We start from the raw sequence: 21,940 nt of genomic DNA on the forward strand, positions 1-21,940 counted from the left end.
AGTTTTATAGTGCACTTTTTAGAAGATAATGGTTTAAATTTCTAATTTCTCTCTTTATTGCAGTGATAGGATAGCTGCTTCTATAAACCAGTCTAGATAATATGTCATATCTCTCTTCAGCAGCTACTGCACACATGATATAGGAAACTCTCCTGCTACTGGTTACTCATTAAAGTTAAGTGATAGGGATCCACATGGCAAGGTTACATTTCAACACTTTAAACCCTGCTGAAAGTTGCTAATAATAATGTTTAATTTTCATTTCAAGCATTTATGGTATCATCAAGTTGAGCCAGTTATTTCCTTCTTCTCATTAGTTGGAACCAATGAACGTCCCTGCAGAATAACAATCTTCAGGCAGAATAACAAAATAGAGGCAGAATTTGACCCTTGCTTAAATTAAACAACTTAAATGGTTTTAATGTGAATGTCCTATTAACCAGAGGCAAAGTCTGATAAAGATTTTCAAAAATGACTAGAGATTTTGACATCATAGTAGGAAAACGCTAACAGAAACATGATTTTCAAACCAGGAGCACTCAACATTTTCTTAAAATGTTCTGTTATGTAGGGCAACTAAAATAACTCCTCCCTTTTAAAAAATAAAAAATTTGAAATGCTGACTGTTTATTTGGGGAAAATAAAGTTTGCAACTAATCACTCATAATCTCTTGACACTGAAATGTCTTGCTGCAAAAAAATCAGCCCAGGTCATCTCACAGGGAAAGAAAGAGATGAGAAAAGGAAGGATGTTTGCCATGGCAGAGAGGGCTGGAGAAAGAAAGGGGAAGTCAGTGGGCTGCAGAGTGGTGGGACTCACTGCAGAGATAGGGCAGGCACCCGGTCCTGCGCTGCTCCTCACCGTTATGCTCGCATGAGACTGTGCTATGATGTCTCTCTTTGCTCAGTCTCCCATCCCCCACTTTTTAGAGAAGCAATTGGAGGAGCTATTACATCCAAGGGAGAACCACCTTTCTGCTGTCCTTTCAACCCTCTGCCCCCTGCACATAAGGTTTGTGATTTTGCTGTGGGGGCAGGATATCAGCAGTGACAGATGCTTCTGTGTCCTTATAGTATTGACCAGGTCAAACTTATCAATGGGTTTTTATTTCACAGGGTAAGTCATAAAGTATTTATTGCCCTAGGTCATCCAGACTCATGGAATAATTTAGCTTGGAAGGAACTTCTAAAGGTCATTTACTCCAACCTGCCCAACACATGGCTCTCGTCAAACTTATGTCACGTTGCTTGAGGCCTGCTAAGCTTTGAAAAACTCGAAGGACAGAGATTTCACAACCTATATGGGCACCTGTGCCAGTGTCTGGCCACCCTCATGGTAAAAGGTTGTGGGTTTTGCCTTATATCTATATTTGTACATTGCTTCTCATGTAAATAATCCCCTAGTAAATCTAGCCTATGGCATTTAATCATCCTCTCCCCAACCCTACAAGGATATTAAAAATCACATTTGGCTCATGCGTTTTCTTGCAGACAATGATATATGTGGAGACATAAAACACGCTGGCTTTAGATACATCACAGCTTCTGTTTCATTCCTCTTCTGAAATTAAATTAACTGCCTCCAGCCTTTCTCTAGGAATACAGCTGTTAGACCACCCCTTTAAGCTGTGTGGGGAAAAGCCCTGTTCTCTAGTATCATCCTAATCCCCATGTTTATGATTCCTGCTTACCTGTTGTTGTAAACTTTGCCTCGTTATTGTTGTTGTCCCAAAGTCTCACGATACCACCTATATTCCTCTTAACCTTTGCTTTCTTGTTTTTTATCTTTCTCCTGATGGAGATTTTTGAAGTGCACACTTTAAGATGAGATGGGTAAGTCAAGTGCCTAACCACCCCTGTAGAAGCCTAAGGAACTCCTTTCTGATGTGCTACAGTTCCAACAGCTCCAACTGAATCTCATTACTCATCCAACAGGAACTCTTGAGGGCCCTACTGACCTTAGACACCCTCCCCTCTGCCTTTACGGTTTACCTATTGATGGGAATAAATCTCACTGAAGTCAACAGGAATGCAGTAGCAGAAAGGAGGAGCCCTAAGCATACAATTCCTACAAAAGGTTTCCAACAACTAGTTGTCCTCTGATACACTAATGGAAACACATGCTGTCAGAGTTCATATCTATTCCAGCTTTCTAGCCTGGTGGTGCCTCTAGCTTATGAGTAAGTTTTCGTTACGTCACTTGTGTAACTCAGAGGGCACATCTTATTCAAATTCTTTGAGGATCACAGATGCTGTCAAATTATTTGAACAGGCACATCAAAAAGGCCAAATATTTTTATATTTTTATGAAAATGGCAGGAAATTATTTTTTATTTTAAAATATACCTGCAGAATATATTAGGTTGGTGATTAACCATCTAATTTAGAAAGAATGTTACTCCAGTTATAATGAATTACAGTCAATTTTGAGTCCTGTATTTATGCTGTGAATAAAACCTAAGACACAAGAGCATTTGGATGCAAGATGAACAGCTGCTAATCTTTTGAGAATATTAAATCACTCCTAAATATCTGTAGAGACTTTAGATGCCAGGAAGCTCTGTGCTTTAGCCTCTAAAATTTTAAGTCCTATTCCAAGAGCAGAAGCCAGACTCCTATGTTAAGACTAGGCCATCTCAATACTGCATGAAGCATACAGGCACCTCATAGGAAGGTCACAGAAGCCAGGGCACCAAACCAGGAACCTTTTAAACTGGCCAGAAACATGCAAAGGGTGTCTCATCTTGTGTCCTGTACCTGAGATTAGTGGTGTCGCCAACCTGTCCTAGCAGTCAGTCGTCAGAGTACTCTCTCCAGCCTCAGCATGGCTCTGCTGCCCAGGAGCAACACCTAGAGGTGTTCAGCATTTCTGAAGTACAAGCACCCTGGGTAAGAGCACCTGAAGCAGTTGCCTCTTTCCGTGCTATTCTGCATAGATTTTCTTATTTGGGCCAGAAAGAGCAAAGGCGAGCACATTTCCTGTATCTACAAGTCAGTGTCTGGAAACAAACAGCATAAATTCAAATTATGTTCCAGTTGACTCAAGTGAAGGTTGACAGGCTTCTAGGTATTTCCAGAAAAAAGTATTAGGTGATTCTGAAATATTAATGTCAAAAATTTCAGTGCTTCAAAGATTAGGCCACAGTTGAATAGGAATTCTCAAAATCAGAGCTGCTGTAGTACAAGTGGAAAAGATGTGCAGAGAAGGGGAAAGAGGACATGGCCAGAACTTCATGTCTGACAAATAATGAAGGTCTTTACAGTCTAAAGGAAAAGCTCATAATGAGATACATCAAAATATCAACCACCAGCTTCTTTCAGGTACCTCTGTAGATGATCTAATGCATAAACTTAGACTACGTATAGCTGTGTCTTAAAGGAATTTTGTTAACTCTAGGGATCAAGCTGAGCTTTCACAGAATATTTCCTCCTTACCAAAGAAACCAGAAACAAATCCAAATCCTTACTTGTGTTCTACACTGGAAACCTGAAAAAAAGAATGTCCTCTTGCTGAATTCCTAAGTAGTCATATTCTGACCTTGCCAGGTTTCTTCAGGTCTGCTGTGGGTTGTTACCATGTCCGCTCGAAGGAACTGCTGACTTGCAAGCTAGCCAAATTGCACTCTTCTCCTTGAAAACAAGCAATTTTGAAGATAATATCCCAAGGATCCCATGGATCTCTTTTCTCATTTAGAAACTGTGTTTGGCTACAAAAGACTACATTAAACATTAACATTTTCAATTGGCATGTTTTCTCAAAAACTTCTAGGTATTTTGGGGAATATGATTTTGAAAATCTAAATATTTTGAGAAATGAAACCTTTCTATCTGAAAAAAATATTTCATATGCTAGTCTGTTTATATTATATTCCCAGCTCCTGTATGGTAAAATGCTCTGCAGTTCTCAGTATAGACTTATGTCTTTATTTTTTCTTTTTTAAATGGCCAAATGCTTTAGTTTCACCAGACTAGAGAGTGAGAATGGTCTACAGAGCAGGCCCTGCACCTCTGGCACAGCTGGTACCATTCAAGACGTATGGTCTTGTTTTGTCACCAGATTGTTTGCTCAGGAGTCCAGATAGTTAAATCACAGAGGGAGGAGGCTTAGGAAGGAAGGAAGAAAAGCACCACAAAATAGTTTAAAAAAACCCAGAAAATGAAAGAGAAAGTAAAAGAGATAAACAAAAGAGCCATTTAGGAGAGAGGGTGTTGAGGTCTGGCAATGACTTTTCAGAGAGGCACGTCTCATTAACGGAGAGTGATGTTCAGATATTTAGTTAAGTAGGAATGAATGGCATCAATTAATTCTCTTATCACGGATGAATATCTGATGAGTGAGAGGAAATACTAGACGTCAGGAAGCAAAATGAACATTTTGCTAGGACAGCCACACAGCACAGAGGGAAGGCCAGGAATTTCTGCTCTTGAGCTGGACCAGGCAAGGAGAGGAGGCCAAACTGTTCCACTAGCTGGGCAGGTGCAAACAGCTCCTGGCAGAGGAAGGGGCCCACTAGAAACACTTTGGGAATTGGCCCTGTTTTTTACAGGTGTAATAACCAGGTAGAAGTGTTTCTAGCATACCTCCGGCCAAGGAGGCACAAGTGCTACGAGTGAGCCATTCACGTCTTGTCCTTCGATTAAAATTTAGCCTGTGCTGGTAGTCACCCAGAGTGCCAGCCATGGTCTGCTTGGAATGAAAGTCTGGTCTCAGGACAGCTCTTTGTGGAGCTCAGGTCTTCCTCAGAGTTAGCAACCTTGTAGCTGTCTAACAGTAAGGTCAACACATAAAAGGGACATAAAACCTAAATTACTTTTGAAGGTACTCCCTTGAGTTCAAGGTTAAGGGATCTCATGAAGAATGCACCGGCAGGGTTGGGCAGTCCTTTCTGCTGTGTTCAGTGCTTGAATGCATCATGCTACTGGCAATCTTGCTGCTTTCATTTATGTGAAAAAAGCTTGCAGGAAAATATTCCAACATCTTGGAATATTAATGTAACATATATAATATTCCAACATTTTTAAATATTAATATCAGAGCCCTGCTACAGTTGCTAGCATGTTACATGCGCTGACGAGAGAGCTTGTAATATGCATCCTAACATGCTGTTCACCTCATCTGACATTTTGCTAATGATTTATTATGCAATAGTGATGCTCAATTTGGGTTTTCCTGGAGATGCATACCACATATTACAGGCCACACAACAAGTCCACATAGCAAATGAATTGTTCCTAACACCTAAGTGCTTTGAAAACTTATTCCTGACTCTTGTATGCTTGTCACCAAGAATAGCTACGTGTATCCCCTCCTCCATATAATTAGGCAGAAAGCTAAAAATCTTACGAAGAGATGCAAAACTAGAGCATACGTGATACCTTGCAGTATTATATAACACAAAAAAGGTTATTAACAAGCAACTCAAATGAACTCAAAACATGACACCACGGTAAACTGACCTTTGCAAAGCATTGCTACAAAGGCCCTCCAGCTTGCACTCTGGCTGCTTTTCTGTGTAAAACAGCCTCTGCGTGTACGTGATTTGTACTGTTCCCCCTTTGCGGTATTTGAGGGTCTCACACTGTTCCATGAATTTATGCTAACAATCCTCTCTACGAACGAATTGCTACCACCCCTTGTGACAGATTTGTAACGGAGGCACAAAGAGCGATTTTTCAAACCCACGTGAATACTAAAAGCCTCATATAGGTACACAACTGTTTTTCAGCAGCTTGGTAAGCATCTGTCTGTGACTTGAGGCAACTACATGCTCAGGTACTTCGGACTTGATGTGGGCAGGCTCCAGGTCCTATCTGGCCTGGCAGCACAGAGCAAGTCAATGAACCAGACATCCTGAACTCTGGTCAGTGCCCTCCAACCCAACCGGTCTTCTTTGTTTCCCTCTTTTTTTGCCTTGTAACAAGGTTCTTCTACTAATATCTACCCTGTGTCACGATTACACCAGTGCATTTCATTATTCCCATTATTTATCTGCAAATTTAGTCCCTGTGAAGGCCTGCTTTAACTTCTAGTGTGGCTAACCCCAAAATCACATTAATCAATGTCTTAGAAAAGACATTTACATGCTGTTGCAAAAACATATTTTATTAGAAATAAGGGAATAAGGGAATATCACTGCTGTTTAAGTATTTCCTCTCTTTTATTAAAATGGGACCCAGAAACACTGATTTAAGACAACGTATCACAAGTAACACATGGGAAAGAAAACCCTGAAAATCCCAAACATATTGTAACATTTTGTTCCTGATCAGAAAAGATTATATGTATCAATTGATCCTTCCACAAGTCAGGATATATAACATTTGACGTATACATTTGGAAATTATTTACAGTTTTGGAAGAATATGTTGTTGGCATTTGTCATAAAGCACAGCAATGGCTACTCCCCAGCTGCACTTCAGCGTGCCATTTCCCTTGTCCTGCCTGCAAATGGGATATACCGTACCTGCAGCCTCGAGAAGTCAAGATTCCTTGGGATGTTCTTGCCTTGGAGATTTCGTCAAGTAGATCTTCTTACTGACACCTGAACCCAGGGCAACCTTGGGCCATGTGGACACGCTAGAATTTCACATGACTCATCTCTGCAGGTATTATATAGTCTGAAGCCAAAATATCAGGGGAATTTGTTGTCATACAAATGTACACCCATATTTTGCAACAAATACTTAGAGGACGAATAGCTTTCTTACATCATACAGCCCCTCTGCCTGGTACAGGGCAGGCAGCTGCCTGAGTGCTAATGATGTACTCAGCATTCAACCAGCGTATCATGCCCTGGTTATCTGACATATTAACAAGTAGGGATTAGATTAATTACCATCAATCTCTTCTCATAATACATACTTTTTAAAGCATTATTTCATACAAGATAATAAATGGGAAAACACTTTTGTTCACGCACTGTAAAAATAAAATACTTAATTCATCACTAAGAGTATTACTTTTGTTTGCTTCTAGCTGTCCTGGCATCTATGGCTACATTTCAATATTGGCCCATACTATTTGTGCTCACAGACTGCTTTCCGTACTATTATTTAAATTAATAGATGATTTTAAGCGCCACTAGAGGGCACAGAATTATAACAATATTTCTTAGTGGATCACAAAAAGTACATCAGGAAGAGGAGTTCAGTAATTTTCATAGTTTATTGTCCAAATCCCCTGTTTAAAGCCTCCTTCCTATCAACAGTGATGCACGCGTGTAGCTCTGCTGCTGCAAGCTGTGCCAGTGCCTACCCACGGCAATTAAAGGAAGCGCTTGTGGGACTGGGCCCTTACTGAGCAGGCTGGACCATGTGCTCTCAGTTGAATGGCACAGTTTAGCTTTCTGGAACTTGAGTAGCAACCCTCAAATACTTTACTCAGGTGACTAAGGCCAGTAGAATATCAATCTAAGCATGGTTCTGGGGGCCCAGCTGATGTGAAAGGCATGCTATACATCCAGCTGTAAATGAGTACATAGGGATGAGAAAAATGAAGAGTATAAACACTCGCATATCAAAACAGGGAAATGCAAACAAGTAGTAAATGAAGGATTAACTAACTCGATTTACAATTCAAAGAAAGAGGAGTAGATATGTGCCACTGGAAAGCTTAAATATTAATGGGGTTGCTGTGGATACTTGTATCAACTACTTAACATCTGTTTTGACATGTGTGCTGTTTCTGCCATCCCTTATCACCAGCGCGAGTGGCCTCTACGGTTCACATGTTAGAAAGTTCCTGTTTGAAGCTGCCTGCAGTGGAGGAAGTGCAATGAAGAAAGGAAGAAGATTAAGCTCTTCAAATAAAAGACAACTGATTGAACGGCTCTGGAGACACTGTAGCAGTAAATTAGTACTGTTGATGTTTCCATGTTGCTTTAGCAGAGGCACAAGTTCATGTCCACAGCCAGAATATGACATCTACTTCACTGCTTGCCTCTTTTCTGGAAGTTGGAGATGGTGCGTTAAAGGCTCGAGAGCCTGGCCTCTAACTAGGCAGTACGAAGAAAAAACCTGAAATTGAATTGAATTTCTGAATGCCTCTATTGATTTTCGCATAACATTAGCGTCCAAATTATTACTTTTCATTAACCCTTCACGAATTAGCGTCACATTTTCACATTGCGGTGCTCAGGTTGCAAAACCAGTGACACGCAGCTATTTTTCATGAAGTCGGTGCTGAAGTGCCCGGGCGGGGCTCGCCCTCTCTCCCGGGCAGCCCGGGGCTCCTAAAGCGTCCCCCGGGGGCCGGTGGGCGCTGCCGAGCCCGGGGAGCGGCACGGGCGGCGGCTACCCGCAGCAGGCAACCGCGGGGCCCCCCCGGGGATGGGAGGGGGGGTCGCCGGGGGGTCGCCCGCCGAGCACCGGTAATAAACAGTGGCCAAAGCCGGCGCGGCTGCCGCCAGCTCCGGGCGGGGAGGCGCGGAGCGGCCGCGCCTCCGGCGTGGTGGGGTGGATTTTTTTTTTTTTTTTTTTTTTTCCGCAAGCTCACCTTGATGCGGCGGGGAGTTAAAGGCCCGCTCTCGGCGGGGGGAGCTTTGTTTTCTCGGCGCAGCTCGGGCACCGAGCGGCGGCACCGCTGCGCTCCGGCCGCACCGAGCCGGGGCCGGGGCTGCTGGGGACCGGGGGGGGGAGCCCGCAGGGAGGGCAGCCCCCGCCGCCGCTGGGATTTGCTCTCTCGCCGCCGCGCGGGGCCGGGGCACGGCGGAAGCGCCGGAGCAGCGTGCCGGGCTGCGCCGCCCCCTCGGGGGGACACCCGGTGGCTCGCCTGCACTGCCCCGCCCGGGCCGGCCGCGCTCCCGGCCCGCAGCGGGGTCCCGCCGCCGGCCGAGCCTCCCCCGCGCCGCCGCCGCGACTTACGGCAGTTTTGTTACTTTCTCGGACTTAAATGGACATTTCCCGGGAGCGCGCGTAGCCCGCGGGCGCCGCGTCCCGCCAGCCGCTCGCCGCCCGCCCCGCCGCGGGCACCGCCGCTGCCTTTGCCGCTTGCGCCCCGGGACGCGGAGGCGCCCGGCAGCGCGGCCCCTTCCAGCCCCCGCCGGCCCGCATTTCTCGCCGACTTTCTCCGCCGCCGGGAGCGAGAGCAACAGCTTGTCCGGCCCGGCCGGGCCAAGTGCCGCGGGAGACAGAGAGGGAGCGGGCGGCGAAAGGCACCGCCGAGCCGCGGCCCGGAGCCCTCGCCCCCGCGGCCTCTCCGCCGGAGCTGCGCGGAGCTGCCCTCCCGCCGCCCCGTCCCGGGCCGCAGAGCCACGCCGGGCGGCGCTGCGGGGGCCGGCGGCGGGGTGCCGCCGCCCGGGAGGAGAGCGCGCCCGGGGGGGCGCCCGCTCCCTCGCCGGGGCCCCCGCGAAGCTGCCGCAAACCGGCCCGCCGCGCCGGGCGCCCAAAGTGGCCCGCGCCCCCGCGCCCCGCGGGCGCCGCCCGGAGACCCTCGGCACCCGCTGCCTCCTGCGGCCCGCCGCCGCGGAGTGCCTGGCCGCCGCCGCCCGCGCCCTGCTCCGCCGCGGCCCCGGCGCCCGCCCCGGCGCCCGGGGTGATGCCATGCCCCGCAACCACGGCGGCGGGGAGGAGGGCGGCTCCGCGGGGCTCTGGGTGAAGAGCGGCGCGGCGGCGGGCATGAAGGATGTGGAGTCGGGCCGGGGCAGGGCGCTGGCGAGCGCGGCGGCCCGCGGCGACGGCCTGCTGCTCCTGGGCACCGGCGGCGCGGCCGCCCCCGCCGGGCTGCGGGAGGGCCGCCGCGGGAAGCACGGCGCCCGCATGAGCCTGCTGGGGAAGCCGCTGTCGTACAGCAGCGGGCCGAGCTGCCGCAGGAACGCCAAGTACCGCCGGCTGCAGAACTACCTGTACAACGTGCTGGAGCGGCCCCGCGGATGGGCCTTCGTCTACCACGCCTTCGTGTGAGTACCGACCCGCTCCCCTCTCCTCTCCTCCCGTCCCGTCCCCTCCCGCCCGTCCCCCGGGCCGCCGCCCGCACCTGCCCCGGCCAGAGCCGCGGCGCACCTTCCCTCCTCCCCCTCCGCTCCCCGAGCATCGCTTCGCGGCCGGCGGCTGGTCCACGGGGGGGGACACAAGTCCCTCGCGAGTCGCGCCGAAAGTGCCCGGGAGGCATCAGCGGAGGCGGGGGAGCCGCTGCCACCTGCGGCGCTCCGCGGGTGACGGAGAATCCGCGCAACCCTCGTTGGGAGGTGATGCGGGGGGAGGCTCGGTTCACCCGTCAGAAAGAGCCGGAGGAGGGCACGGGGGGAGCACATGCCCGCTTGTCTCCCGGTCTCCCGGGCGCTTGAGGCTTGCGCGGGGGGGCTGCCCGGCGCTCCCGCAGCGGCCGCCTCGGTGGCCCCGAGGTTAAAGGGGGCGAGGGGTGCCGGCCGGTCCCGGGCCCCTCCCCGTGGCGGCGGGGCGCGGTGGTTACGCCCGGCGGTACCCGCGGCGTGCGTTTTGCTTCGCGGACACCGAGCGCTGGCGCGGTTTGAAAAGTTAGCGCCGCGGAGCCGCACGGAGCGTTTCTTCCTCCGGCGTGTTTTCCTAGCGCCCGTGGTTTCCGTCCCGCAGGGAGTGCGGGTGGCGGCGTGGGCCGTGCCGCCTTCCCACGCGTGTGCTCGCCGCGGGTGCACGGCGCCGCGGGATGCTGCGATCCAGGTGCGCCCACCTGCCGCTCGCAGCGCCGGGGGCCACCCCGGAGGAAGGGCGCAGTGACCGGCCTCTGCACTGACAGCCCGCTCCTCCGGTATCCGTCATTTCTGCGCTTTTTCTTTTAGCAAGTGCCTCCTCCTGTCGCCCTCACTCTGAAAGAGCCAGTGACTAAAATACACGTCCCGTCACATCGCTGTGGAGAGCGGTCCTGTCACTGCGCTGCGAAACTTGTGCTGCCTTACTTACAGTCTGGCCTGGGAGAGCTGTGTGAGGGGGATCTAAGATCTCTAACTACTTAAAGTATCCCCAGGGTCCGTGGTGTTCCTTAGCTCATTAGCAATCTCCTATCTTTTGCGAGTTTTGGTAATATTCGGGGGAAAGGCCCGGCTCAAAAGCCTTTTGGATGGCTGAGCAAGACAGGCGATACAGTCTGGCAAGGATTCGTTGCAATGGATCGTAGTCCTAGATTGAAACGTTGCGATAAATTACAGAGGAAGGATGATAGACATTGCTGTATTGGGGGTATAATACAAGGTATTTCTATGTTTGACTACAGAAAACGTATCTTAAAGAGAATGGAAAATTCAATTGAGATGCTGGAGGTAACTATATTTCCATGATAGTTGCCGGAATCAAGCTAGCAGTTACAGCAGTTTTGGTAAAAGCAACTGTTCCCTGTTGGATAGCATTAAAAGTGCTCCTCTCCCAGCAGCAGGGGAATCCCAAAATTGTACTTTAATACAAGTTTTTATAAGTGAAAAATACTTTGCCAAAAACGTGGCAGTCTGATGAATAAGATACGTTGTGGATGGATTTATTTAGCAGATCAAAATTGCTGTAGATAACAAGCAGTGGAAACACACTTAATGTTATTTATGTTACTGAATTTTATTCAGTAAAAGGATTTCTGTCCACTTAGAAGATCTGCCCGTTCTCTCTCTTTTACTGTGAAAGTCAACTCTTACGGAATGAACTTTATTCTTGGAGGGCATTTATTTGGTATATTTTGCTGTTTGGGTTCTTACAGGTGTTATCCTGCGGCGTAGATGGATGTTAATTAATATTTGAGAGTCACTGAAGTATTTGTTAGCAATTGCCTTACTGCAGTGCCTGAAGTCGCCATAGAAAATCTGGAAATTGTAGGTTTGGACCTTTCTCATTATGAAAATCATTAAAACAAGTAAAGTTCAAGTTGAAAATAAAGTTGACAAGTTTAAACCTCCAAAAAAAAGTAAATTTCCAAACAGAGTGAAGTCATGACACAGCAGCACTGTAAACAAGGAAGATTGCCAGCTGCGTTTAGATAATTGCCTGCATAGAAAGAGTGCCAATTTTAATTTTTAATTGCAAATGGCAGTTTTGGCAGCTGTAAATGCCAACATTATATCTTTTATCTGTGTGGAAGAGCTTGAAACATTTCTGTAATATAAAGGTACCTAGTAATAATATTACCTTTAAGGATCTGTCACTGTTACAGTGTTTAAGGTGCATTTGAAGTTCCATTGGATTTCAATTTGACAGCCATCCTCATTGCCAGTCTATAAATTATTTTAATGTATTTATATAATTCTGATTTAATGACTGCCAAATAGTCAGATAATATTTTTGGTGTTTCAGGCTTAATTTTCTTCCAGCCACCTGATAAAATACAACTGCATCTTGGAAAACATACTTTCTTGCAGAATTAAAAAAAACACCAACCAACCAACCAACCAACCAACACCACCCAATCCAACTATTTGGAAAAAAGTCTTGAAGCAGACAAGTAGCTTAGAGTTGCAAAGACATTACTAAGTAAGTGGATGAGATGTCTGCTCCTACCTCTGCTAAGCTATTCTCGACTGCAGCAGAGCCCGTTATAGCTCTGTACTATTTCTGTTACAGGAATGGGCTATCTGGTGCGAGACCTTCTGTGTAGATCATTGGTCTCCTGAAATGAAGCTCACTCTGATACGCAGGTTGAAATAACACAAGGGTGGTTTCAGACTTTCAGTTTAAACTCTTTGATCTAGAAGTTTACTTAGATTTGCCTGTTTGTTTTTGAAAAACGAAGTGGGGCATTAAGCACTAGTTACAAATAAGAAACCATCCCTGCAGTGATATTTTCATTTCTCATTTTCATAGGGAAAAACACTTTAGAGCTGAGAATTACGCACAGTTTGCTCTTTTTGTTTTTGCCCTTTCAAATAAGACAGGGAAATAGGCCAGCCACCTGAGGAACGAGTGTCGAGACCTACATTCAGAAGTCAATTGGTTAGTTTATTTGTAAATATAAATTTGCAAAATGCTGTTCTGCAATGTTTGCTGTTCTGCAAACTTCTGCTACTCAAGGAAGGATTTACTCTTGAGCAAAGGCCTTTTACATCAGTGTAGTTGTGCTGGGGAGCAGAGCCATAAATTGCATGTTTCTTTGCTCCTTTTTGTGTACCTCAGTAGTTCTTTACGTGGAAGCCATAATTAAAAATCTAAGATATTTACAGCAAGTTTTTATAAAAACTGCTTTTCATATATCACAGTCTTCTGTTCTTAATCATTCAGGAACACCAAAAATATGAACACTTATGAAATCAGAAAAGAACATTCATACCATTTGTGAGTAATGAGTCAGTAACTTAAACTCCTGCTAGTAAAATATTTATACCACACCACATCACCTACACATGGAGCATGTGCATATTTAACGTGCGCGCACCTACATTAAGATGCTGTGATATTGTAACTTTTCGAAAGCGTTGTCTTGGGATGTCATAGGATTTCTTTCTGTTGTTGCTGTTCTTGTTTAGTTAGATTATTTTGGGTTGTTTGGTTTGATAAAAATGTATAGAAGTTGCCTTAGAATGATCAAAGGGGAATTCCGTATTTGTTACAAATTTAACTCTGGGTTTCATCTTCAGTTGTCATAAGGATTTTGTATTATCTTAATTGACATTCTGAAAAAGAGATGGCTTGAGAAGTTCAGAAAAAAATACTACTCTCTGATACTGTTTATACTGGTAGGATATAATTAGTTGCATAAGTTTCCTAATGTAACATGTTGGATTTATTTCAGGAATAATAAAGTTTCTATTTCTTACTGACTTAATTGTAATATATTCCATGCAAAAGTCATTAACATTTGTTGTGGGGATGTCCTTCTCTTTACAAAGCCACCACCTTTTGCTCTGGAAGCTTCTGAATCACAAATCGCAGGGCTGGATGCGTGCACAAGGGCAGTATCACTTTGCATGACCTGTATTGCTAGGTTTCCTCGGGCATCCTCTGTTGGCCACTGCTGGAGGTAAGCTACAGTGTTAGATGAATTGGACAGCCTGTATGACGTTCTTCTTGGCCTTTGTATTATTGATGGAAAATGGCTGAAAAATTATTTCTGAAAAACATCTAATGATGCCATCAAAGATGGTAAATAGCTATTTTAGTTTTCCTGATCTGCCAGAAAGGACATAGCTTAATAATGATCAGATGGCTATTGAACAGCAGCATTTTTGCATGTGAGCTAACAGCGCTGCATCATACTGTGCCATTTGTATAATTAGGGAGGTTCCACATCTTGATTGAAAAACCCAATAATGTGCAACAGCCTAAATACTTGCTTTTTCTCTTACTATCACAAAGTAGGAGAAATTATTTTATCTCTTTATTTTATGCATCTCAAGGCATCTAATGAACTAGTTCCAGGTGCTCCTTGGGTAGATCTATGGCTTTCATCTTTTCAAACATCATTTCAGTCAGGGTCTGATGTTGTTAGGATAACAACATATTTTTATATACTTTAAAAACCCCCAAATAACAGCATGATATTTACAAATAACAAATAATAGGGTAGACAACATAAATGATGTGGCAAAGCAAATCTTATTAGGTACTAAGGAGGTAAAAATTTAAACTCTAACTGTAGGACTTAAACTCTAGTAGGCATTTTCTTTCAGGGAGTGACAATGAATGATGGTGGATATTTAGACTTCAGTGTAAATCTGCAGTGGTTTGCCGCAACTGAGGCAGTCTGTGATTCTATATGTGTGCATATTTCTCACTGAAACATTGTTTGGAAGGGACCTTTGGAAGTCACCCAGTCCAGCTGGAAGACACACTCTTCCCAGTCGTGACAGCTGGGCTTTGTCTAGACAGGTCTTAAACTTCGTGGGATGGAGGTGCCACCACCTTGCTGGGTAACCTGCAGCTCTCCAACACCCACCTGTCAAAAAAAGAGGGGTTTTGGCATGGGGAGAGAAAGACATGACAGCCAACCTGAACCTCCCAAGTGGCAGTTTATGATCATTGCCCCTTTAGGTATCATCTGGCACCAGCAAGAAGAATTTGGCTTCTTTATCCTTGTAATTTCCCTTCAAGTAGCTATAGGCTGCTACTAGGTCACCTGTTAGATCACCATCTTGCCAGGCTGAACAAGCTCAGCTCCCTCAACTTCTCTATGTAAGACACAAGCTCGAGTCCCCTGACTATCTTGGTTGCTCTCTTGCATCTCTTCTGGCTTCCGCACAGCCCTCTTCAGCTGGGGTGAGGGGCGGGGGTGGGGAGCACAACTGGGTGCTATAGTGTGAGGCCACATTGAGTAGAGGAGAAAAATAACTTTCTTCAGCCTGCTGGCCCCACTCTTCTAATGTAGTTGTATGCTGCTTGCCTTATTTCTGATGAGGGCATGCTGTTGGCTTGTACTCAACCTGCTGTGTCCACAGGAACACTAAGGCCCTTTTCAGTGGGGCTGCCACCCAAACAGCGGGTTCCCAGCCTGTGTGGCTGCATGGGATTATTCTGCCCCAGGTGCAGATGTCTGCTTTTCTATTAATTGGACTTCATAGATTTTTATGTTCACGTCCTGTATTTTCTTGTGGTATCTCAGTCACTGTACACTGACCAGAGACATGGGCGTATAACAATCTTTAGAATTTCTTGCACTTTCTCTGTGACTGGCAGAGAAGATAAAATGGTCAACAATGCTTCATTCCTCCTCTTTCCTGGTGTTGTTCATGGACAGTAGTCCTCTCCTGGAACCCTGCCATTGGCGGTAAATAACATCTAACTTCTCTCTTTCACTTGATTTTTGTTGGAGAGCTATTGCCTACCTCAGGATTTTCAGTAGATAAGCATCAGGAATGTTCATCATATGATGCGTATTTACCTTAGTAAAATACTGTTTCACATTTTCTTGTTTGAGGCTTGGTCTACTAAGTTTTCTCATTTGTACTGGCCTTACTTTCTGACTCAAGAGTAGTGATCCAGGGGAAACAACTAATTTGCCATAAAAATCAAAACTGATGCTCAGCCTTCTAGAAAGAAGAGAACACAAGGCTTTCTTTGAGAAAGAGTCACCAAGATCCGGACTGGGGAAAGTTCATGCACGTGAACTTTCTTCTATTTGTCATAAGGTTTATTTCTCAAATGGGATTAGGAACTGTGTATAGGAAGGTGAATAGTATCTTGGGTTAGTGTTTGGGTTTCAAATTTTTAAATAAATGTACAACCTTTGAGAGCAGGGTCTTCTCCATCTTCATCTTAAAGCAAAAAGTGAGTTAAGAGCTTTCTTTATAATTATCTTTTTGCTGTAATTTTTTCCCCTCATGCAAAAATCATGCCATTAGCATTATATCTGGGGGTGAGACTCCTATTTTAGATCTGTTTTTCTTGGTGTGCCAGTCTTGGACGTGACATTTATTGTCTTCCTTATTGTCTTGTATGATATGGGGACTCTTGGTGAACTTTCTATGGTCTCATATGGTGAAAGAAGTTGCTTGAAATTACAGATTTTGTTCAGGGCTCAGATGATCTATGAATACATAATGTGGTATTAAATATGTGCTATCTTAAAGGAGTAGTTGTCTTAGAGGATGCAAGAAAGATTTTAGAAAGATTTTAATTGCCTGCGAGCCAGTATTTGTGTGACAGATTTTCAGGGTAGGGTCCGGACAATAGCTTAATTAACCTTTTTTTTTCCCAATACTTCTAAAGTTTCTGTGGTGATTGGCTTTTTAAAGCAAAAGTAAGTGTCATGGTATCTACACAGATTTGATGCTTTTCCATGCTCCAAATCTGACTATATTTTTCATAGCTATTCACCCTGTCTTACTGTTGTTGTCTGTAGCTTAATTAAGTTTCCTGAATTGGATGAAAGTACAATTGAACTAATATTTTTGCAATAATTGCAAATAATTTCTAGCATCAACCAAATGGAATACCGATGATCATTCAATTATTAATAGTGATTTCCCTATTTATGAGAAAAAACATCATTAATATATTTACCAATAGTCATAAAAATGCAGTGAAATTTTTCATAATAGTTTCAATGGAAAAGCACATGGTTTGTAACTTTACTAATCTTTTTATGGAGAAAATATATAGAAGGAAAAACTTTCATTCCTAGACAATATAAACTCCTGTCATTGCAAATAAAACTTACTGCTGTAAGGTAGTTGTTTCTTAATAATTCAAAGGTAAAACTTAATTGCCAAGTGTTTAACATTTTTATATGGGTCATATTGCCATTACCATAAATGTCTGATGAAAATTAATGAAATTTGCCACTGATTTTAATTGAAGCAAAAGTGAGTCTTCTGCACACAGGTAAAAATGGTGGAGTAGAAAGCATAAATAGTACTATCTAATGAAAAATCTTTAACTTGTATACATAATAGACATCATTTGCTACATTATTCCTAATGAGGCAGATGTTTATTCTTACAATAAGTGTTGCTTTTTCCCTTTGCAAACCATTAACACAACAGAGCATGCTTTCTTGGCTTTTTCATTTAATGCTGGTTTATTGCGATTCACTTCTAAATATGTATTATATAAACTCTACTGGGTTTGGGGAAACTTTTTAAAGTTTGGTTTACAGATTTCCTGTCAGCGAGCAGATGCAGATTACCCAAGGGATTACCACTGCAGGTCAGTTAAGGTACAAAATTCATCAGCTGTACAGTTTATCAATTGTAAAAATAATTTTAAGCAGTTGCCATGCTCATGTGCAAAGTAAACTTCCTTTAAAGATATTAATTAAAAGTTCAAAGGGTGTCTTACAGGTCAGCTGCACTTAATCAAGAAATATTTTCAATTTTCTCTTGTGCATTAGATTTATCTTGCAATAGCTGTCTGAGTTGCAGTGTAATTGCGTTACAGGAAGCTCAGCAAAACGTTCATCATTTTGGGCACTGAAGTGTAGTCTCAGGCAGTGTCTTCTACTTGAAAGACTATGTGATTACTTCTTAATATATATATAGTCTGGTCCAGTGATTCAGAGATGGACACAGTCCTCCAGCTAGACATGTCTGAATTTCTCTGGCCTTCACCCAAGAAAATCTTCCAGCATAAATGTGTGTATTTTCCTTAACAGAGATGGGCATAACTACGTATGTAAGCATTTTCTTGAAGAGTGAATGATTTTCAAAGGCATGGAGTACCTGCAGCTTCCTTTCATTATTCTATTGTGCATTCAATGGGTAATTCACTTTTTTCTCCCCACTTGTACAGAATGAAGTTTAACAAATGAATCATGCTCTTAAGCTGATTAGAAATAATGAAGAAAGGAAGCTCTGTACCTGCCCACTTCTTGGTTTAAGCAATATATTCCTGTTTGTCTTGGCTTCCTTCTTGCTTTGAGACTCCCTAGTTCAAGAAAGCAAACATATTATGCCTTTCAAGATTTCTGTAGAGTTTTAATTATTTTATTGTAGTCATACCTGATATCATATGGTAGGTAGCAACAGACTGGTGCCAGAAGTCAGATATGACCAAACCAAGAAAGTAAAAATTTTCTGCTTTGAGAGGAAAAAAAAGCTACTGAACACATTCACATCCCTCCCTAGTTCACTAGTGTCATAGATTACAGCATTTGCACACACCCTTTTGAGGTCATTCAGTCAGAAATAGCATCTAACTTCTAGGGCATTAAATTTAATTGCTTTGTGTGGCCTAAGCTCATCCATAACCATGGTATCTGAGAATTACCCATTAGAAGCAAATGCACAAATCTTCCTCTTCCAAGCTCTCATGGCAGGAGTGCACTTAAAAGTTACTGCTGGGGCTTTTCTAAATAAGCGTAAGGATCCTGACATACTTGAGAGGGCCTTTTGTGGGAAAATTAAGATGAAATATTGTTTTGGATGTGTTTCTGTAAGTAGTGCGGGTGGAGGGCCACTGGTCCTTGGCAGAGAGTTTGGAAATGTAGGTCAGTCTCCCCACGAGACAAGTCTGTATCAGTAACCGCATCTTTGCAATGGCAAAACTGTCACGTTATCAGAGAATGGCAGGTGATGGCTCGGATGAAACTGGCTTGGTGAAGCTGGAGCGGTGTCCACACTGCAGCTGGAGCTGGTGAGCAGGTGATGTCCTCTTCCCTTCAGGTGGCCCAGCACCAGAGAAGAGGCATTGCTGTGTTGCCAGAAAATCACGCAGCAAACTCATCAACTTGAAAAATTCTTTTACATCCAAGAAAGTAATGCTGACTGAGGTTAGAAGCAGTTTCTAAAACCATTAGGAGGAAAGAAATCTCTGTTTCTGCTGTCGTCTCTGTGCAGTTGATACTTTCCTGTCATGGGTTTTCACCCACATTAGATGAACCATTGCCACAGGAAGGAGCACAATCTTGGTCGTTGCTGCCAGAGGATGTGTATGGGTGGCAGGAAATAGAAAGCAGCATGTGAATGAGCTACTTCCAGGTATCTGTGCAACAGGGAGGAAAGAAGAGCCTGTGCTGGCGATTGGAGGGTTTTTCTCAGACCTGTCCCTCAGACCCTTCTGAAGTGCAGTTGGAAGGCAGAACTTAGAATCACAGAATCATTTAGGTTGGAAAAGACCTTTAAGATCATGGAGTCCAACCATAAACCTAGCACTGCCAAGTCCACCACTAAACCATGTCCCTAAGCGCCACATCTATGCGTCTTTTAAATACCTCCAGGGATGGTGACTCCACCACTTCCCTGGGCAGCCTGTTCCAGTGCTTGATAACCCCTTTTGGTGAAGAAGTTTCTCCTGCTATCCAATCTAAACCTCCCCTGGTGCAAGTTGAGGCCATTTCCTCTTGTCCTATTGCGTGTTACCTGGGAATAGAGACCAACACCTACCTCGCCACAACCTCCTTTCAACCTCTTTTTCTCATGCCTTTGGCCCCACTTACTTGACTTTACTAGAAATGGTAATTAAACATTTTTTTCAAGATTCCAGTACACTTGCTATGCAACTATAGTTAGTTGCAATAAGTAGGCATACTCTCAAGTGATTTATTCAATTGCTAGTCATTTAATCTGTGGATGTTCCTCTCTTTGAGATGTCCCGACTGCATCTGTAGACTGAAGATGAAGCAGAATTTAGAATAAAAGAGGAACAGCTTTGCTAACGTCTGTGGGTGTTGTAAATTTTTATATAATACAACAGTTTGTTCAAACAGACGAATTTCTTTCCCCTTAAGCTTAGAAACAATAGATTTCATTTGGTGGTTAGAGATACTGTCTGGAAAGAAGTTAGCCTTCCTCAAAGGTCACACTGACTGCTGACTAAACTCGTGGTTTGGCTTCCACAAATAATCTGTTTGCTGGGGTATTGGAATTGAGAGGTTATTGTAGGCAGCGATGAGGTAGGTGGTGATCCTGAATTATAAATACTCTTTGGAAGGAATTTTGATTTTCATCCTGAAAATGCTTGTAGACGTACTTTTTAGTAGTATTATTAATAGTTTTAGGCACTTACATAGTAATTAGCAGAAATCATCAAACTGAGCCTTGATAAAAGCTCTATCTTTCAATCAGAGATGATGGCAAAACCCCATTTGAATTACAGACATGTTTATAAAGCTTCTGAAGTTATACTTGAGAAATTTGTAAATGGAGAGAGGAAGGCCTGTCCTGAAATCTTTGAAGCTACGACATTATGTATGTGTGGGCACACTGCGTGAGATTTTGCTGTTTGGAGATATTTTGTAGGGAGAGTTACAGTGCGAGCGTTTGTGGAATTGCAGTCTACTTGACTGTAACAGCACTTGACTGATACTGAATATTACTTTCAGGTTAGAAATGTGTTTGTCTTATATTAATAATATGGTTTTAATTAACATTTTCCCCCTTTTATTATCTGCTTTCTGTAGAGAGAAAGCTGAAGTACCAGTGTGAATCATTTTATTGGATTTATATATAAATAAAACATGGTATTGATCTTGACATTTTTCTTCCATTGAAGTCTTGACCCTGTGTGCACACTAGAGGAAATAATCAGTAATATATTTACTACAGCATGAAAATTTTATTCACTACCTGATTGTGTTTCTGATCGCTTTTCCTTTGGTAAATGTTTGTGTAAATCCCCATGCTGAGATTGAACTTCAACTGGTTTATTCCCACCCGGGTCCACCCTCTGCTGGAGCTTAGGTCACTTTTTAGCTGCTCTTGTGGGTCATTTGTTGGGAGGGGATGCAGCTGGGTCAGCACAGTGCAGCCCAATCTCTGACCTCCAGCGTGGCTACGTCTACACTTGGAGGAAAACCTTGGGAGGTGCATCTGAAATTCCAGTACTTCTGAATACCCTTTAGCTCAGTGAGAAATACAATCCTCGGGGACTTTTTCTGCAGGAAGGAATTCAGTCAGTCTTATTCATGTCCAGAGAATTTCTCCTTGAAACCATAGCTGAGTTAATGATATCCATAAAATATCAAAGACATCTAAAAATATGATAATATTAGATTAAATGTTGTTATTGCTGCTGTTCATTAATGGGAATGCTGGAGCTGAAGTAGCTGTACCAGACTGAAGCACGATATCACACCAGTTAAGTGTCAGAAGTGAAATATTTACTTGGAAAAATCCTTCGTATGATTTTACTCTCCAGTATTTTTTCATCTGCCCATATCTGTAAATTACCTCACCGCAATGAAAGGGCACAGGATTCTTTTTGGCTTGGCTTTATCACCAGCTTTAAGAGTTAATCATAAATAATATAATGGATAGCGACTGAAAACTCAGATATATTAAGACAGCGCAGTGACATTTCAGATACGATCTGTATCTGGAAGATAAAATTAACTAGCAGAGTGCTCAGTATGTAAGAAATATGATTTTATAAAATTTTAATAGTGTTTTTCAGGTTTATTAATCCCTGGCAAAATTGTATTCTTCTCTGTCCTCAGTGTAAAAGAGGCAAATCTCTGTGAAATAAGACTAAGATGAAAACGATCCTGGATGAAAGCATGAACAGTTGTAAAGATTTTGAAGTCATTTAGACAAGAGTCAGTCAAGAGATCTGAAGTATATTTTCATTTTGGGAATGGGATAAGTGTATTAGGGAGGCCCACTCATCTGCCAGTACTTACTTT

At 43.8% G+C, this 21,940-nt stretch overlaps 1 protein-coding gene across 1 annotated transcript in view; it reads left to right on the forward strand.

The window, feature by feature from the left end:
* Positions 1 to 8,501: 8,501 nt before the first annotated feature.
* The window catches only part of KCNQ5 (potassium voltage-gated channel subfamily Q member 5), a 293,002-nt gene continuing 279,563 nt past the window's right edge, over positions 8,502 to 21,940 (forward strand). The window contains exon 1 of the mRNA XM_054821992.1: positions 8,502 to 9,896. Within this exon, the coding sequence (XP_054677967.1) occupies positions 9,541 to 9,896 (356 nt within the window). The 5' untranslated portion in view covers positions 8,502 to 9,540. The remainder of the gene's footprint in view (positions 9,897 to 21,940) is intronic.

Source organism: Grus americana, chromosome 3 (assembly GCF_028858705.1).
Source record: "Grus americana isolate bGruAme1 chromosome 3, bGruAme1.mat, whole genome shotgun sequence".
NCBI classification, from domain to species: Eukaryota; Metazoa; Chordata; class Aves; order Gruiformes; family Gruidae; genus Grus; species Grus americana.